At 43.3% G+C, this 19,932-nt stretch overlaps 1 protein-coding gene across 1 annotated transcript; it reads left to right on the top strand.

Annotated features, from left to right (window-relative positions):
• Positions 1-493: 493 nt before the first annotated feature.
• Tmem179b (transmembrane protein 179B) lies at positions 494-11,911 on the top strand. The gene is given in 7 exon segments (XM_087195187.1): positions 494-633; positions 1,136-1,209; positions 9,982-10,167; positions 10,247-10,374; positions 10,818-10,883; positions 10,885-11,064; positions 11,786-11,911. Coding segments are annotated over 7 exon segments (900 nt in total).
• Positions 11,912-19,932: the final 8,021 nt, after the last annotated feature.

The raw sequence follows: 19,932 nt of genomic DNA, 5'->3' as shown, positions 1-19,932 counted from the left end.
TTCAACTTTGGTCACCATCTTCTTAACTGTAATGTTTTCTTTCCTTTTCAATGGGTTGGGCTTTGAAAGGATCCAGGACAGAAGATATCATCACTTTTTCCTACAGCTGGGAGAAGGGATATGCAGGGGGTTTAGACTCTAAATCCTGGCTGAGGAAGGAAGGAAAGGTGAGGATGAGATAATATAGGTTCTGAATGGCAACTCCAATCCCAAACTCAGAAATTCTCCAGTTGGATTGAAGACTGACTTACCAGAGAACTGGGAGAGGCAGAGAGCACTTATCTTACCCTCCTGCCAAAGCCCAGATTGCCTCTGTGGTCACCCTGACTGATGCCAACCACTTTTTTTTTATTGCAATTAGTCAATGACTGGGGTTCAGATATAGCTCAGTGGTAAAGTGTTTGCTTAGCATGTCTGAGGTTCTGGATTCAATCCTCAGTACTGAAACAAAACCCAGGTGTAATTAGCCATTGACTGACAAAGGAAGGTCTTCATGGCTCATGCGGACCTAGGAAAGGGGCCCTCTGAGGACTTTGACTCAGTGGGGCAGCAGCATAAATCTACACAAGTGGGCAATGGGATGCAGTGCTGCTGCTTCACACAGCCCTACCACAAGCCCTCTCCGGCCGTGTGGTCTGTACATTTACAGAATGGAATGTAGCACCCCAGATGCAGCACACACACCTGCTCACCAGGTTCTCCAGTGTTTATTTGAAATAGAAAGTGTTGTCTCTAGCACACACTGTGAGTTTCAGGAAGACATTTTAGGGTGCCCACCTGCTAACGCTCAGCCACTTCTGGGGATTAATCCTTATGTATCACTATTGCCAGACTTCCAGCCTGACCAGTTGCTTAACTGGCTAGCCTGCTTTTCAAGTAACAGAGGGAATGGAAGAGAAAGAAGAGAGGGTGTCAAAAAGGCACAAAATATAAACCTGCCAAGAGGCTGAAGAGAGACAGTGGTTTCAAACTCAGTGTTCCACCTTCTAGAGGCCAGCTGGGATTCAAGTGCAAGAAGGGAGAAGATGTTATTCATCGGTTCCTTCATCTAACAAACATTTATTGAGTGCCTACAGTCTGCTGGGCAGGGCACCCCAAAGTGTACATACAGAGTAGACCCCGCTTCTACCAAAAGGACCTCACTGTCCAGAGGGGGTGAAAGTGTGAAGCAGAGCAACCTCACAGAGTGTGGCTCTTGTGATGAAGGAGGTGAGTCCAGGGTGTGTGGGGATGTCACACACAGGGGGAGGGACAGGGGCGTGAAGAGCAGTTAGTCTGGGGATGGGGGTAGCTGAAGGCTCCAGGCAGAGCAGAACTATGAACAGATGCACCAAAATGCAGCAGGTTGGGGTGAGCTCGGGGAACTCTGAGCCATATAGTGTTGTTAGGATAGGAAGACCAGAATGGGGGTGTGGAGGCAGCCAGGCCCTTAGCTTCCTCAAATGCCATGTTAAAGAACTTGTACTTTATTCTGCAGGCCTTGGGGCCCCACCCAAGATGGATGAGAAAGGGTGTGGCCCAAGGAGGGCATCCAACCAAAACTCTATCTAGGAACACAAAGAGGACGCACAGGGAGGGTCCACGGGGAGACAGGAAGTGGTTTCCAGTCCCAACAGGGAGGTATAGCAGGCAGCTGATGACTGAGTTAAGGGCATTTCTGAAATCAGCCTGAAACTAGCAGTACTGAGACCCAGACCTAGTTACTTAGAACTTCAACTCTGAGTGGCTTCTCCTTTCTCAGAAATGAATTCCACACAATTTTCTTATTTTTTAAAGCTGTGGATATGATGCAGGAGCTACAACTCATTTTAGTTACTGTTTGATCTTCCACTGCATGCTGCTTAACCACCTACCAGCCCCTCTTCCTTTCCTCCCTCCATTGTCCCTCCTTCCTTCTATCACCCCTTTCCTTCCTGCCTCCTTCCCTTCCATACTGACTGGTTATCCACTCCTAAGTGTCAGCAAAAGCTCCTTATTTCCACCACAGGAACCTGATCTGTGGGTCTGTTAGTTAAAGCACGGAAAAGTTTTCCTGCACCAGTTATCCTTGGGTGAGGCCAACCAGGCTGAATGCCTTTCTTAGTGAGAACCAAAGAGAAAAGGATGAGTCATGGGTATATGTCTAGTATTGGAGCTAGTTCTTCTCTTTGTAGGGTTGGGTTACGGTAGAGTAACTGAAGAGCACTTGATGGTGTAGAACATCAGCCAGCTAGGTAAGCAGGAGGCATGAGCTAAAACACACTCTTCTCCCAACCCAGCACCCATTACCATTCATCAGCACAATGGTCTTTTGCAAATAATGCATTTGAGTTTGACCAGCAATAGCAGCAAGCCCCTTACTGGGCTGAAACAGTGAGGTAGGTTGCTATTCAAAGTCAAATTTTCTCTTCTTACTTCTCTCTAGCCTTCAAATTGTAGTTTTTTCTTTTTTCTTTTGTCAGGCTATGCATGGGTATCAGGGAAATTTTCCTGCCATAGGAGATAGTAAAAGGGAGAGTTCTACATGTCACAGCTCAAAAAGGCTTTATAGAGGAGTTTCACGTTCATTTGACACATTTTTAGGGAGTTCCTGTTTGCCTGCTTCTGTTTTAACTTCTGGCCCTGGCTTACATGGGAACAAGAAGAGGGAAGAGTGTTCTGTGTTCAGGCTTGCCCAGTTTATCTTTTCCACCAAGGAGATTGCAGATTTCTTCACAAAGCTGAGCCCACTGAATTTCAGAAATTCTACAAAATTTCCTAGTCTTTCAGCTGTCTATTGAGACAGGTCCTGCTAGTCGTTTTAGTTTTTGTTCCATCAGTGTCTGTAAATATGCTTTCTGGTTGCTCTTTTGTCCTTCTCCCCTTCCTTCCTCCCTCCCTCCCTTCCTTCCTTCCTTCTTCTCTATTCATTGGTGGCTTCCTATGTGTCAGGCTTAGCTGAGACACCAAGATAAGTTACCTATAATCAAGAGGAACATGAGTGGCCCAAGTGCCCATCAACTGGAAACTGGATAAAGAAGATGTGGTGTTTTTATAAAATGGAGTACTACTCAACCATAAAGAACGAAAAACTAGAGTCATTTAGTTTTGGATGCATATCGAGGCCATACTCTTAAGTGAAATAAATAGGACACACATGTGTAAATACCAAATAGTTTCACTAGTGTGAGAAACTGATAGTGTAAACAAGGGTTAAGATGATTAAAATGAATAATTGATAATTTGAAATAGGAAAAAAGGTCCAATGATGAAGGAGTGAAGGGAGGGGAAGGGGAAAGGAAAAGAGGGAAAGGAAAAACTATGAAAAAAGAAAAAAAATGGAAATGAAATCTATGTAAATAGGGAAGGGCGGAGGGGTGAAGGGTGCACAGGTAATGGGGAAAAAAAATAAGAACCAAGATACATCATGTACAGGTACAAACACCCAATGATAAATGTAAATGAATTGTATACCTAAAATGTACCAATAAAAGAACTAAAAAAAAAAAGAAAAAGAGGAACATGAACAAGAAAATGAGCAGTGACTGCAGCAGAGCCGTGCGTCCTCCTAGAATATGAAAGCAGTCAAATCTGAAGCCCTGCAGCCCACAGTGCCCTCCTGAGACCAAGGGTTGCTGTGGAATTTTGGCTCTGCCAAGGTTCTGTTCAGTTAAACCACTGTACCGGCTGCTCCTCTCATCATTTGCTCTTGAATATCCTCAAGAGAGGCAGCAGCAGCTCCTCTGTGCCTGCCTGAGGATATAATGAATCACAAGGTTAAGATCTAATTTCTACAACTCTTATCATGTTTCTCCTTCTTCATGTATTTTTATGGGGTTGTCTTTACCCTAAAATGAAGCAAAAAAGGAAGAAATTCTTTTCTGGGCTGATAGGAGATCAGAATAAGTCAGAAAGCCAAGGAAATAAATGACTTTTTTTCGTGAATTCCATGATGACCTGGGGACAAAAGTTTTCCAAAAACACAGGAAATCTGTTCTCCAGCACAGACGTGAGGAGAAAGTGCCTTTTTGGGGTTGGCACGAATGTGCATCCTAGGCAGCTCGTGGGTGGCTGAGCAATGCCCGAGCTGGTTCAGAGATCATGGTCTCTGCCCTGAGTGTCATGAAAACCTGGAGGTCTAGTTGGTGGCATGTGTTAGATAAGGAGAAGAACGGTCCAGCATCAATCAACGTGCTGCGCTTTTAAATATCTTTTGAACTGCTCTTGTACTGGAAAAATGTTTACTGAGTAGATAACAGAAATTAAGTTTAAAAGTAAACTTTTAGCAACTTTGGACTAACATTGTGATTTTATTATTGGTCAAAATCACTTAAGCCTTTCTCACTGTCATGTTTAAAGTGAATATATAGCTTTTTTGGTTTTTGATTCTCTTATGGGAAGGTTGATATTCACTTAGGGACAAAGCCCCTCAGCCCAACATCAAAGCACAATACATGCAAACTCAGCCCACATGTACTTGACAACCATTTCCAATCTGTTTGAGAATGCAGTCCTTGCTAATCTTCATAATCTACTTCCAAGGTGAAGCAAAAAAAGAAAATATTATTCTTTTGGTTGATAGGAAATAAGTTTAGTGAAAAAAACAATGAAATAGGTTATTTCTAGAGTTCTTCATCTCTCACCCCCACTCCCACAAGATTATAACTAAGCCTCAGGAAAATGGGTCCAAGCTCCCAGGAATTGGCTGTTGTGAGTGTTTAACAGCCACGGCATCAGGATTGAATTATACAGAATTCCCTCTTCACCATGGACAATGGAAAAGGGAAAAGGAGGTAGAAGAAAATCAGTGAAAAGTCAGCAGATGGAGGCACAAAGAATTTCCATTTCTCTTCTATCCATTCAAAACTCAATACAATGGTAAAGAGTATCAGAAACGAGAAAACTATTTGGAAGGGAAATGCTGCTGAGCCGGACGATGATTGAATTTTGTAGCTCTTAAAAAAGGAGATTGGGAATAGGAAAATATTCCTCAAGCTTTTGTGTTTGTTTTGTGACATTCTTTCCTTTTCCCTTCTGTTCGTATTCAGAAACTTACTAGATTTCTCACTTTTCCTTCTCCCTATCTTGACATTTCTCCTCTCTCCAAGATCCTGGTTTTATTCCTCTTGCTCCTTAGGAACATTGACTTCGAAGTCTGCATCTTGATCTGGATACTTACTAGTTTTGTGACCTTGGGCAAATTAACCTTGTTTATATGCATTTCTCCTTCCCTAAAACAAGATGACAATCACTGCCTCAAATGATTCTAATGAGTGTAAACCAAGCTTTTGAAAGTGCCAAGTGCTTAATATTTGCTGGCACCTACAAACACTTGATAAATACTAGTTTTCTTCCTCCAAAGAATACCTGTTGTTGTTGTTTTTTAACACCCAAAGCATTCTCAGTTAGTGCCTTCACTAATTTGTTCTTAATTTTGTAGTGACTTTTCCCTTGCATATTCAGTCTTTCTGAGGCCCTTTCTGTATGAAGGCATCTGATCTTAGTGTGTTCCTCTTTGGGACTGGAAGTTGTGGGGAAGGAAGAATGAGACAGAAAATGAGGTACCTGTGAATTCTTCAGGAGATGTTTAGAAAAGGACCTGGATACTCTGGGGTCACTTGTTTATCTATGAGTTGAGGCCAGAGAAGGCGGAAGAACATGTGGACTAAAATGATTTGATCCTTGGGGCATGCCAAAGGAAGAGAAGGATCCAGCAAAAGACACTTAGGGGAATTAATGAAACAGAGGTGTGTGAGAGGGAGAGAAATGAAAGATTGGGATCAGAAGCCAAAAGCCAAGGCTAGAACAGAGATTCATTTTGAGAAGAGCAGCATGTTCACGTAAAATAGAGTCTGAAAGCTTGAGCTTGCCTGAGTTACTTAAGAGACAACTTGTAACCATTGCCAGAACATTTTCAGCAGTGAAGAAGTGAGAATGCTGGTTGTGGTGAGCTGAAGAAGACAGTGTAGGGAGCAAGCATAGTTGTTTTCTCTTACAAGCTTGGCCAGGAAGTTGGTGTAGTTGCGAGAGAGGATTGAAGATCAAGGGACATCCCCTCCCCGCATCATGGCAGGCACTGGGGCACATTTATACGCTGCACAAAGAAAGCCTAAGACAGAAGTTGAGAATGCAGGAGAGAGAGGAAGTATCATGGAGGAAACAGGGCCTTGGTCCAGGAAGGGAGAAAATGGGATACATGTAGGGATATACAGTAGAATTGCCTTGAATACAAGGATAGATAATGGAGATGGGGTAAGGATGGATGCAAATTTTGATCCGTTCATAGGCATTGAAGATCTTGCCTGAAGCTTTTCAGGGCTTTATTTTCCCAAGTGAAGTTGGAGGAAAGGTCACTTCCTGAAGGCAGGAAGCTGGGAATGGGATGGAGATTTGGCAAGAGTGGTGACGGTTTGGGATAGCTGTGGTGTGCTGGAGAAGAAGCTTGTCACGGGACACTCTGAATCCAGGAATGGCAGTAGACCCCTAGCGCGGTGACTTTCTCAAGCTGTGCTTAGCAGCACAAGGGTAGAAACAGGAGGAAGAAAAGAATGTTTGGATTGATCCACGGTTGGCAATAGGTCAGGCAGGACTGAAAGACAAGGGCCTTGTGGCATCAAGGATGTCCAGAGGAATGGGAAAGGGATTCATTGAGAGTCTCACCATTAGGGCCTCCAGAATCAGATTGGAAACCAAAAATAGGAAACTGGCTGGGAGGCATGGAAGGGAATAAATGGGTCTGTGAGGCTGAAGAGCTGGTATAGGAAGAAGAAAGAGGAGTTGGATAGATAATAACAGATAGTAGCCAGGTGGGATGGGATTTAATATCTCAAAGATGGTGCTGTTTCAGGGGTAGTCTGACTGTTGGAGGAATATATTTCAGACTCCCCTAGCAGAGCTTTATGGAGCTTATTATTCAATTCAGCAGTCTCACTGCACTTCTCAGCTTTTTTTTGGTACCAGGGATCGAACTAGGGACCTTATGATTGCGAGGCAGGCAGTGGAACCACGGAGCTAAATCCCTGGCCCACTTCTCAACTTCTTGATGAAGTGAATAATTCACATCCCTGAGCTACTGATAGTGTTGGTGAGGGCATCCAAAGCATTTTTCCTTTCCCTAATAGGGATTCTACATATGAGTCCCTTTGCCTTTCTCTCCATAGTTTGTTTCATGATATTGAGCTTCTTTTTAAAAAGTTCAACTGACAATTACAGACCTTAAGTATATGGTAATAGTTCCTTCTACTCCAATTCTTAGAATCTTGCCTAGCTGTGCAGCACCACATTTTTGCTCCTGGTTATGGTAATCTTGACAATAAAAAGAATATCTTTCAAGTGAAAGCACAATCTTTCAGACATATTTCAGCAGAGTACCCTCCTTAGCTGCCTCAGGGACATGTTGCTCGGTCCTCAATTTAGCCACTCATTCTGTCCCTAGGATTGAAATACGTGAATGTGCATCCTCAGATTCTGTACCTCTTGCAGGGAATTTGCTGTTTTCTGTAAGTGGTCAGTACAAAGGAAGTATACAGTTTTGATAAATGTTTTTGGCCCGTTGCTGTGAGACTGCAATGTGGAAAGGGAAAGGAATTAAAAATGAGCTCTGAATTTGGGCCAAGTTGAATTTATACATCCAGGCTGTATGGAGCCTCTGCAATTCTCCCATTAAGGACTCCCTTTTCCTTTCCTTGGCAGGGTGGGGGGTATTTCTTTAACTGGGAGTTGGATTTGGACAAGTCTCCGTGGGCCTCAGAGTCTTCTGTGGGTCAGAGAGCTTGGTATATGATCCCCAGGATCCATCCAGGCTTTTCACAATCCTCAGCTCCTCAAATGAAAGGAACCCTAAGACTACTGCTGCCTCCCGAGAGTCCTTGGTGGCAGGGTGTGCAGAGTTTCTGGAGACAGTCAAGGCCAGCAGGTCACCCCAGGATTCCCAGTTGAAGATTCCCAACAACCATCTGGGAAAAAGCTGGTTGACACTAAACATTGGATCTACTTTTACCCATATTTGCCACTTTGGAGAGATTTGGGAAATTAATTGGTGAAAATAAATCATGCCCTTCTAGCCACAAGGCCTTAAGATCAGAAACACACTTAGGACCTGTTTTTCTACCAAGTCAGCTTTGATCTCTAAGATTTTCTTTATTTCCTGTCCAACAACAGGTAGGAAGCTCGCATGAGAGAGACTTTCATCAGTAAATGCTTTCATAGTCATATATAAGGTTGCCATTAACCTGCGAGATGAAGGCATGGCTGATGGGTTATACAGTGGGTTGATCCCCTAGTTCAAGAGACTTTTAAGTTTATTCACATTGAGTCTTCTTCCTGCCAGCCATTGCGAGGCGTCTCTTGGGTCCAGACATGTGTCAAGGTCTACTGCTGGTATGGTTATGCCCGGCCTGACAGCAACAAACATAGCATTAAACCATTTTCTTATTTGTTCAAGGAGGTTCTTCCATGGCTTTTGAAGTGGTAAACAGGATCAAGAGAATACCTGACAATTTTGTTGTAGGTCATCTCTGGCTTTGATCCCAGGAACAGCCCGGGGGCCTGGATTCCCTTTTCATTTGGAAGTCCTCCATTCGGTCATATAAAATATTTGATTCCTAGGGTTAACACATCATACAGCCGTGGAAAGACTGTGAGAAGGGTCAGGAGGATTGCTGACATAACTCCTGCTAGTGTCCTTGGATGCTCTTGATGGGACTGACCATCATCACTGCAGTAACTGCTAAGATCGTCTAGTCAGGAAAAGAAAGTCAACGGGTTGACTGTCTGCAGCACCTAGTTCTAATGTAAGAGACATGGTGTCCTGCTGTGTGTGTGTATGTGTATGTATATGTATATATGTATATATATACATACATATGTATGTGTATATATATATACATATATATACATACATATATATATGTATGTATATGTATATATATATATGATGGCCTAGGCATCACTAGGTCATTTGAAAATCAATATTAGAAATTCTTCCCCTAAACCTGCATCTAGCAATTTGACTAGAAGAAGCTGTATTTTATGCAAATTTTGCTAGATGAAGAAAATCTGGGAAAAATATCAAGGCGGTTAAGAAGAAAGAGAAAACTGTCGTGCTTATGACGCTCCCGCCTTTTAAGTTCCAAATCTAAAGCCAGTTTTTCCAAAGAGATTGGCAAGTACTCGAGCACAGGAAAGCAACTGGCTTAGGATCGGCATGGAAGCATAAGACTGTGGACAGGGGACAGGGTCCTCAAGGGCACGAAGGGCACATAAAACATGCTCCTTAAGGAAGCATGGAAAAAGAAGATCAGGGAGAGGTAGATTTTGCTCAGCCACTTGTTGAAAGTGTAGCCAGAGAAAGAAGCCCAGTGCAGGGGAGCTGGAGCTGTGTGTGTGTGTGGGGGTGGGTGGGAGGGATGCCAAGGCCCAAGAAGTCCTTCCACACAGAGGGACACACAGCAGCCATCTTTTCTTTCCTGAAAGGTCCCTCCCTGGGCAGGTGCCCTACTTCCACCCCTGCCAAAGACCCAGTGAAAATTTGGATTTTAGAACATGCAGATGCTAGAGGTAAAGGCATGAAAGCAACTTGACCTATCGGACATTCCAGAAAAAGACCCTGCTTTTATGAGACTCACTCTCTTGTGGTCCACAGAACACTCAAGGACAACACAAATGAAGATCTTACAAGGGAAAATGCGAGCGGAAGACTTAAGACTTGCAAAGAGGCTCCCGTTCTCAGAGTCCAGGAGCCTCTTAGCTTCCCCTGCACAAGATTCTTGGCATCTTTGGGAGACCTGCGCGTTCAGCAGAATCCTTTCTCTGAATTATATACTTCTTCAGAACATTTTTTCTTTACTAAGTAAATGTGTGCAGGTTCAATTCTCCATCAGGCTCCTGCTAGAGCGCTCCCTTTCCCTGCTCCAGAATCACAAACTAAAAATGTACTTGTAACTTCGAGCCTGGCTCCGGCCTCCATTATCCCCTAACACTTGCTAGGAACCTGCATCCTGAGGCAGTAACCTGAAATTTAAGGCTCCTTTAGGAGCAGCTGTCCCTTGTATGGTGTGGCCGCTTTGAATGGCTCCTCCCTGACTGTATCTGGACTCTCTGTCCTGTCCCTCTGCTACTTTGTGGCTGGTGTGTCTGACCTTCTGGCTCTTTACTTCCTCCCCTTACTGCCCTTCTGGGTCTACAGCAGCTGCTCCGAGGATTCCCACAAGTGACTGCCACACCTGGAAGACCAGGGGCTGAGATGAAAAGAGACCCTTTTCAACCACCACCTTCTCTTTCCCTCTCGGAGGCCCTATAGGGCTCTGCACTGCACTGGCCGTCTCAGCTACAGCCATCTTCTTGGTCTTAGTGTCTACCTGTACTCTTTGATTTGGCACCAGTTCTCTCTGCGATTCCATCTTCTCCTTCAACAATGCAATTAGATAGTGGGAGAGCCAGGGACACCTAGCCGGTGCTGACTACCTTCCTTTTGCAAAGGGGGCCTTGAGTCTCCCATTTTATCCCCACCTGTTGCCCTTTCTCAAAGGGTACCTGGACACAGGTGTGCTTAGGGTATATCCCCACCCCTTCTCAAAGCTGTCTCTTTGATCTCACAGCTAGTCTGAAGCCTGCAAAATTCCTTGGACAGTTTCTGGAATAGCTCTGTGGCTTTACTCCAACCTACACAGTGTGAATGTGAGACCCCAGAGGTGCAAAGATCCAATAAGTGCCTGTAGCTTGGGCGTTTGGCTCACAAGACAAGGCAAAAGGAGTGAAGGGGCTTGTTTGTCAGCCTGGTACTGAGCAGACTGGTGTGTGGGTTCAAGGACTGGGTTTGAGCTGGCGCTGTTCATCACTTCCTTTTCTGTCTCCCACAGTCCTCTTCTTGGGTGACTGTTATCACTGTTGTGGTGTTGGTGCTCCAGGTTGTGAGGTGGAAGTCAGAAAGCCACCCCACAGAGCTCTCTGGAGAGGGGTAGCCCTTAGTAGAGCTCAGAGACAGATGCTCTCATTGGGCCGTTCCTGTCCGAGTCCCAAAGAGCAATCAAGCTTCCTTTGTGCAGCCAAAGACTCCTTACTCAAGTGGCTATAATCCTCTTGACCCCACATAGCAGTATTTATGCTGTGAGCCTTACTTTTCTCTCCAAGAGGGAAACATGATGTAGGCAATCCCCTCCATCTTTCTTGATGTTACTGTTTTTGTACCAAAATATATTACTTTCTTCATCTGGGTCCTGAGTTCTTGACGTTAAAGGAGATGGAATTACTGGAGACTAAACAGGCATGGATCAGGCACCTGATCTTTGCAGGACTCCTTTATTTACTGGTCAAGAATGCTAGACCCTGTATTGTGACCTGGTTCTCACCCCATCCCTGAAGTTTAGTTTTTAATCCCCCTTTGGGAAGGCTGAATGACCTGAGGTTGTTTCTGTATAATCCGAACAGCCTGAGAATGATAAAGAAACAGCCCCGCTCATGCTTGAAGAGCAGTATGTCTCAGGGTGGGGTTCCATCATGTAGGGGCCAAAGCTCTCCTGTAGAAAACCAAACTGCAGGAGATACTTATGAAAGAAATGTTTTTCTTGCAACAAATACTACCATTCTGCTGCAAACTCTGCTGTGGCTGAGATATTCCATCTAATATCAACTGATAACCACACCAGTGAGACACAGTGGGAGCACCTCAACATGGGCCTGACTCAGCCCCCAAAGACTTCAATTCCTCACTGCTGTCATCACCAGGAGCTCAGTTTAAAACTGAGCTGGAACCAGCAGCTCGACCTCTTCAACCCCGACAACAACTTGAGAAGGCTCATTTCTCATGTTATTCAAACTTTGAAAACAGGCTGTTCTGGAACTGGCCTGTGCCAAGCTCATCTCCAGAATGGACCTCCTAATGAAGCTTCTTAGTGAGGAGCAAGAAGTCAGGGTGTTCCAGGCCCAGTTGGGATATGGACCCCTGGAAACTTGAGAACCACGTCGATGAGAGCAGAGAAGCACAGAGTGTACAGAAGGAGCAAGAAGTCAGGGGAGGTGCAGACAACTACCCACTCCAGAATGTAATATGGGTTTTGAACTTCTCTCAATATACAGGTGGCCCTAATTTTCTTCTGGATTCATAGAAGGTGACTGTAACTCTATCCCAGGTTAACATAAAATAAATAAAAGTTCTGTCTTCTGAGAGACCTTCTTTTGGTTAAGTTGGCCACTTTGGCTTATGGATGTGTTCAGTCCGATGTCCCCAGGGAGTAGCTCTTTCTTGTTCCTTGTAGTCCCTGCATTGGAGAGCAAGCCTGGACTCTGGAGGCCCTCTGAAAACAGCCCCAGATCTGCAGCCCTCTGGGGAAGGATGGGTGTGCTCCTGGGAGGCTGTAGAACTCATCTTTGAAGATCCAGCCCAGGAGTCCAGTGTATTCTCCACTGACAGCATTTCTTCTCTCAGGCAGCAGCTCCAAGGAGGCTCACATGACACCATGTCTCCAGAGGTCTTTGGACTCTATTGGTCAAGACAGGATATCCTTCTCTGATGGAAATGTGGTGTGCTTGTATGCAGGGCTGGGAGACCTGGTCTGCTGCAGGCTTCAGCTTTGGCTATGGGGTGCATATCCTGCTGAGGGACTTCCATAGTTGTCATGGCCTCCTTATGGGTCTCCCCCCTGGGATATCCCCCAGCTGGACTTCTCTCTTCTGGCTCACTCACCTTCCAGTAGCAAGGGGTCTACTGCTGCTTCAGGCACCATCTCAGTCCCCTCTCCTTGTTGTAGTTGTCCTCTCTACATTTTTGATGGCTGCACTCAGTGCAGGTCAGCACTTCTAAAGAATGGAGTAACTATGGGTGTGGATCTAATTAAAATAGGAAACAAGGCCAAAAACTCAGGAGCACTGAAATAAGCTAAACACATTTCATTTCCATTGGAGAAGCATGAAGGGCAATCTGGTGTTGGTTTTGGTATCTTGTGACTCCATTCATGCATGAACTGGCACACATGTGACTCTTCCCATGGTTTTTATGTAGCCTCTTACTTTTTCTTTTTCCAGTTTTCATCGTTTTTCTAATTTTACTTCCTTACATTCAGCTTGGATAATGCCCTCTCAGTGATTTTGAAAGTCTGGGGCTGTGGGACTACCATGTATGCCAGAGAAGCTTCCAGAAACACCATATCTCAAGTATCCTCTGCTGAACACTTGAATGTGGCTACTGGCTTCCCACTGGAAACACTTGAAAGTATGTGGCGCTATATGTCAAAGCTCCATCCTATAAGTCTACCCTTATTTTGTGGTGCTCATGGAGATTAACCCGTATCAAGATGGGTTTGGCTCTAGAGAATCCCTTGAAGACTTCTTCCTTCAATGGGAGCCCCTTCCTGTTTTCTTCCCCTTGTAAATCCTATCCATCTTTTCTCAAGGAACAGCCTCTCCATGCAGTGATGCAGGCTTCCATATGTCCTGGCTCAGGAAACTGTCACGAAGGTGCCTCATCTTGCTGCTGTTCTCCATGTGCTTCAATCATTTGACTAAGTGTTTGCATGTGTGTAGTTGGTCATACACTTATGTGTACAAATATATTGCCACTTGAGAGAATAACTCCTTTCATATACAAGTCAGATTTCCCAGAAGCTGATGAAAGCACTTTGGGATGTGCTTCTTTTGCTTTCATTTCATAGAATCCCAGAGTCTCACAAATCACTTGAGCATAATACAGAGGGTCTTGGACTTTGAAATTTTTATATTAGTCATGGATGATCACAGAATGAACTAGGAACTCTGTATTTTCTTTCTTATATCCTCGAAGAGACTTATACTATTTGGCTGAACTGTAGTTTCCAGTCATTATGCAAATGTATTAACAATGCATGTGAAGGTAGGTAGGTAGGGAATAGCATACAAAACCCAGAAATAATTTGAGCTGATGAAGGAGGAATCCAGATGATTCTGAAATGGGAGGCTAAAATAAAAATCCTCAATCTTTCTTTCCCTCTCTCCTTTCTGTTTGGCTTTCATCTGCTCACAGCTACTTTATGTCTACTGGGTAATGCATAATTTTACATGAAACTCAAATTGTAGTCAATGCCATTGAGAAAAATTTGTGAAAAGGGAATTTGCCTGTGGGTATTTCACAACCCAGAGAACATCTGTAGAACTACTGAAACTTTTAAGACCCTAGTAGCAGGGCCATGCTATTTATTTTCTGTGTTCCAAGCAGTGCCTGGAACTAAGTCCTTCTGCATGGTGCTAGCTGCTCAATGAAATTGACTGACACATCTGCAACAACAAGAGGTGAGGGAATCTGTTTCTAGTAAACTGCTAGTGGTATAGGTATCCCTAGTGTTCTGCCACATGCACATATTCATAAGGAGGTTCTGTCCTCTTTGGAGAAAGGGTTTGGAGGCAACTCATTGAAGATGCTTGCCAATAGAGGCTCCACTTGTAGGCACAGGAACAGAGGCCAGACTCTTTAGCAAATTTGTTTTAGTGCTTCTCTGGACAGGATGGGAATAACCTTCAACAAGAAGGATTGTCAAATATGGATGGACCTCTTGGGTCTTCCTTTGCCCCCCAAAGTGAAAAGAATAATTGCTGTGAATACAGAAAATTGACTTTAGTTAGCATAGGAAGAGAAAAACCCAAAGGTAGACAAACACTTTGGGCTCAGGGAGAGGGAAATTCTTCAAGTACTGCCAATCTCAAACCTTCCTCTTATGGTCAGCATCAGTATTGCACTTTTAGTCAAAATGAGAAGATGTCAAGGCACTGATAATTATACTCAAGATTCTCTCTATCTCCTATGTACAAGCTGCTTCTAGGACAAGCACCTGGATTCCTGTCTTCCCAAGCTTCCTCCAACCCCATTTCTTAGCAGATCATATCTTTTGTTGACAACAATTTCTTATGAATATGAAATTACTTTCTGGGTTCTTTGCATACATACAGATAGTAAACTCTGGAAGTAGAAGAGTACATCCTATTTCTCAGGTCCATTTGTTCTGAGCATAGAGGGAAGGGGAGGGGGAGGGGGAGGGAAAGGAACAGGGAGAGGAGGAGGAAGGAGAAGGGCTGGGGTACTAATATCCCCTTCCAGGGCTGCCCCCAGTGACCTACTTCCTCCAACTGTGCCCCACCTCCTGAAGTTTCTCCACCTCCCAGTAGTACCACTAGCTAGGGACCAAACATTTAACACATGAGATTTTAGAGGACATTTTACATCCAAACTAACACTTGATCAGGTTCTCTATGCTGTTATTTGAAGGTTGTGGGTTTGAGGTCCAACTTGAGCCACCAAGTTTTTTTTTTTCTGAGAATAAAACTTCTGCTGAATAGTAAATTATTAAGATTTTGAATATAAAGGTTCTTTAGGATTGACCTTGCATTATAACTGCTTAGTAAAGATCTGTCCTGGTGTTTCTTTAAGAGTAATTTTCTCTTGACCTCCTTTAGTCTCTCATTAGTCCCATGAAGACTGCAAAAGGCAAATACATGGCATCTCATTTCCCCCAAATGATTCCTAAGTAATGTGCTTTTAAAAATTGCCATAAGAGTAAATGGAATTTCCCATTAAACAGTGTCATAACACTGAAAATGTGTTGGAACCCTTATGGCCTCCCTTTTGGACTGGCTCTGCCCACTGCCTGAAGCTTCCCTCAGTAGATGTTCTATGTTCCTGGCATTTCCAACTTCCTGGGATCTCCATTGCAGCTTTGGCTTCTTTTTCATAGTTTCATGAATTGTTCAGTCAAGGGCTTCTTTTAGACACTGACACTACCATATACTGTGTGGCCTCCTAGGCTTTGCTTGAAATTTTGGTGGAAGCCTCTACCAACTTATAACTCCTGTACTCTGCATGCCTGCAAAATCAGCACCACTTGGACAATGCCAACATCTGCCATGGGTGGAAACAGTAGCCAAGCCCCTTTGCACCATGGCTGCAGAAGCATCTAAATGTCTGGACAGCTGAACACAGGAAACAAATTCTGAATTCCAGGAGAACAATTTAGCCATTAGAAAGCTTCCAGGGTTTCTTGTCATAGAAAAGGTTTTCAAAAGAGTTTACCATTCTATACCTTTGAATCTGCAGTGGGTGTGATCTAACCAATTTCTGAGATGCCTTCAAGGAACCATTTCTATTGTGCTGCTGCAAAATGCTTGACACTAATCTCTTCAGCAACCATATCTTCTTTGATCCAGAACTTTACACTTGCTCCTTTCTGGCCAAACATCAAGTTTTTCAAATCTTTCTATTCTACCTTTTGCTCATGAGTCTCATTGTAAATCTGGACAAAGGCAGTCAGCAATACCCCTGCCACTGCCTGAAGGCTGTGTTGCCATGAATTTTTTTCTGCCAGATTATTCTATCACCTTTAAACTCAGCCTCCTACAAAGAGTTAGCACTTGGAAGAAATGTAGACAAGCTCTTTGCCAGAATGTGATATGAATGGCCTGTAGTCTCACTGACAATAGTCTTTATTTCTACTTGAAGCTCCATGAGCATGGTCTTTATTGTCCACATTCCTATTACCATTCTGGTCTTCTGAGCTCCCACCAGAATCACCCAGTAAGTTTCACTTACAGTATTCAAGCTTTTTCTAGCTTTTTCTGTTTCTCCAGACAGTTTGACATTCCTCCTACAAATCAGTTTCATAAGCTTCTGAATCACTTTTTCAGCTCCAGTCATAGCAATGACTCCACTTCTCTGTACCAATTTTCTGTATCAGTCAACTTCATGTTACTGTGAGAAAATATATAAACTTAACAAGTTAAAAAGAGGAAAGTTATATTTTTGCTTATAGCTTCAGAGGTGTCAGTCCATGGTCACTTGGCTCTGTTGCTTTGGGCCTGAGGTGTGAGGTCCAATATTATGGTGGGAGAGCATAATCACAACAAAGCTGCTTACTTCATGGTAGCCTAGAAGCAAAGAGAGAAGAGGAGGGCAGGATGGAGGGAGGGATTGAGGAAGGGATTGAGGGAGGGAGGGAGAGAGAGATAGAGAGAGCTCACTTTTATAACAAAGCACCTCCTCCAAAATCTATCAGGCTATGAATCCATAAATGGATTAATCCATTGATATAGTCAGAGTCCTCATCATCCAATCACTTCCCAAAGGATCCACTTCTGAAGACAGCTGCATGGATGACCAAGTCTTTTTAACACATGAGTTTGAGGGACATTTAATATTTAAACTATAAAAGTAACTATGTGAGATGATGTATATGTTAATTTTCTCAAATATAGTGCCAGTTCTCTATGTATAAGTATATGAAAACTTTATGTTGTAATTTACTTAAATACATACAATTTTTAAAAACTGAAAAAAAAGCTAGAAAAAAAGAACTTCGCCTGGTAGAATAATTATCTTCATTTTACAGATGCAGAAACTTATGTTCAGAGAGCAAATAGACTTGTCCAAGGTAAACACACAGAGCGGCAAAGGCCTCGACTCTAAAAGCAGGAAAATATTTTCTTGAACACTTTCATGTTGCTTCTGTTTCTTGACTAGGACAAAACTATCCATTAAACCAGTTTGTGGTTTTTGTGGAATTTAAAAAATGGGCATTTTTAAGAAAGAATCAGAATTGATGCAGAGCAATACTGGGCTTTCAGTTTCTCCCTGGACTTATGATATTGTCATTTTCTGTCTCTGCATCTTATGGAGTCTACCTTCCCTGGATGGATTAGAGCAATGTTTAGAGTGACAGACTCAAGGGACTAAATCAGGGCAACACTGGTAGCATGGTAAAAAATATGTGTATTAAGACTCCAGAAATAAAGGTAGTATCTATTTCTTACAACAAGCAATAAAAGTTGCAGAACTTTTAAAATGAATGATTGTTTCAATAATATTCCCTTACAGATTCCAAAGAAAATCATCAGATGTTAGAGCAATCTTCAGTTTTCACCATTTAGAAAATCCATGGGAAGGCATAAGGTTCATGCCAATGAAAGTCTTTATAGTCAAAATGAATTGAACAGGAAAGACATACAAAAGGATACATGGAAATTAAGTGCTCTGATTCTGATGAGTTGTAGGATGGTGGAATGAAAGAAGAAAGGGAAGAAAGGGGAAGAAGTTTTTTCTAGAGCATGTGCCACCTGCCAGTGGCACATCTGTGTTGGGTTTGTAGAACACTGGGTGGACAAATGTCTTTAATGGCACCTCAAAAACTGTAATGCCTATTGGATACCAGGGTTAGAGATGTGTTAGCTGTGTGGTGAATGGAGGTTGGAGGACTTTTTGTCAAACTAGGTAGCAGTGGCTGGTGTGATCTTATTGGCAAGAGGGAAGACTAAAATAAATGTAAAGAGGATCACTTCTGCCCTGGCCCTGTGGCTGCTACATGAATCTGGGCGGGCTCAAAGGTAAGAGGACCACCTCCAAAAATAAAAGTTACACTCAGATTTAGAATGATCAAAGTGTCAGATTATGACTTAGAAAGATGGATGACAATAACACAGATAATTCCAAGATCAGGGACTTTGATGAGTTGATCAATAAAGGCAGATCTGAGGGGAATCTCATCTTTTTACATGGCGCTCTTAGACAGCCCTGTGTATCTTGAGGAGCTTATTCAGAAATTCTATGGTTGCATTTGATTGCATAGTTGAATGGTACTTCTCACTTAAAATCATTTGATCACAATTGATAAAAAGGAGTTGTCCTGGCCTTCAAAGGCAGCCCCTTCGAGTTGCTGGTGATTGCACGCTTCCAGTGTTCTGAGTCTTTTCCAGAGTCTCACCCATTGGAGTGAGCTTTGTACTAAGTCCACATTCTCTGCCCACATCTCTGCTGGTGTGAGCACTCCCTGGAGCCCTATGTTCTCAGGATCCTCCAGTCCTGATTGAAGGCAGACGTCTTCTACAGCCTCTGGATTCTGAAAGAAGCATAAGGAGCTTTCTTCCCTCTACCTAATGAAGGGCTTTGTGTGGATCATGTAGCTGTAGCCACAAAGGGCTAAGTTGGAGGGCATCACTACTGGGATCCATCAGTGGGCACCATTTCTTTCTCTACACTTTTAAGTCAGAACATACAGACTCTGAGGTATGCGGAATGGTGCAGGGATGCAGTTTGCATGAGAAAGTGTTGAAGTATCATCTCAGAACTCTGAAAGTTTCATCTTGAAGGAAGGATCCTGTGTCACGACTTAGATGCCTTTGCAAATTTTCCCCAAGTGCAAGGGTCTCATCAAAATGATGTCCTCTGGATATTTATTTATGTACTCTTATTAAGTTCTTAGAAAAATATATCAAACCCATCTACTGTCATGGTTAAAAAATATTACACACTTGTAATCAATCACAGCACTTAGAAGGCTGAGGCAGGAGGATCATCGTGAGCTCAAGGGCAGCCTGGGCTACATAGAGATACTCTGTCTCAAAACATTGTTCTAGGCTACTTGTTTAAATAATTTATTTATTTTATTAATGGTCTTTAAGGAACATTAAACAAAAAGTAGAAAAGAAGGAGGCATTGGTGTGTTAAGTGGCATGAATGCAGGAAGGTAGATTCATTTGGTTGGTGAATGGAGGCCCAACCATATTTAGCACCCTTGTTCCTTGGACCCACACCAGTAATTTCTCCCTAGAGGAAAGGAATAGTGAATTGCTGTTTTTCTCCATTTTCTATGTCATTAGCCTCTCTCCCATCAGCTAGTGGGAGTACCTGCTCCCATACTGCTTTATTGAGGAAGCTTGTTGGTATGGTCATAGTTGCTCCTTCCGGATTTGTTACCGGCTATAGTCTTGTTACTGGGGTTCAAGAAAGGTACCAGACCTGTAGGCTGTCTGGTAAGAGCTCACTCTTCTCTGGTAAGAGCTCATAGGATTTGGCACAGGTATCACAAGCACAGTAAGCTTCTTCCTTTACTGGTGGAAGGGCAGGTGTTGGAGTTGCATGGAACTCCTCAGGGGTAGTGGTTAGATCCCTGGCACAGCCATCAGGATCTGATACACTGGAAGGTTGATCCTCCATTTTGTCTTCATCATATCCTCCCTTGCATTTGC

The sequence above is a fragment of the Heterocephalus glaber genome, unplaced genomic scaffold (genome assembly GCF_053883595.1).
Source record: "Heterocephalus glaber isolate CG9 unplaced genomic scaffold, H.glaber_assembly_v1.0 deba00001608, whole genome shotgun sequence".
Classification (NCBI taxonomy): Eukaryota; Metazoa; Chordata; class Mammalia; order Rodentia; family Bathyergidae; genus Heterocephalus; species Heterocephalus glaber.
The sequence above is the reverse complement of the archived record's forward strand: the minus strand, read 5'-3'. Positions and strand labels throughout refer to the sequence as shown.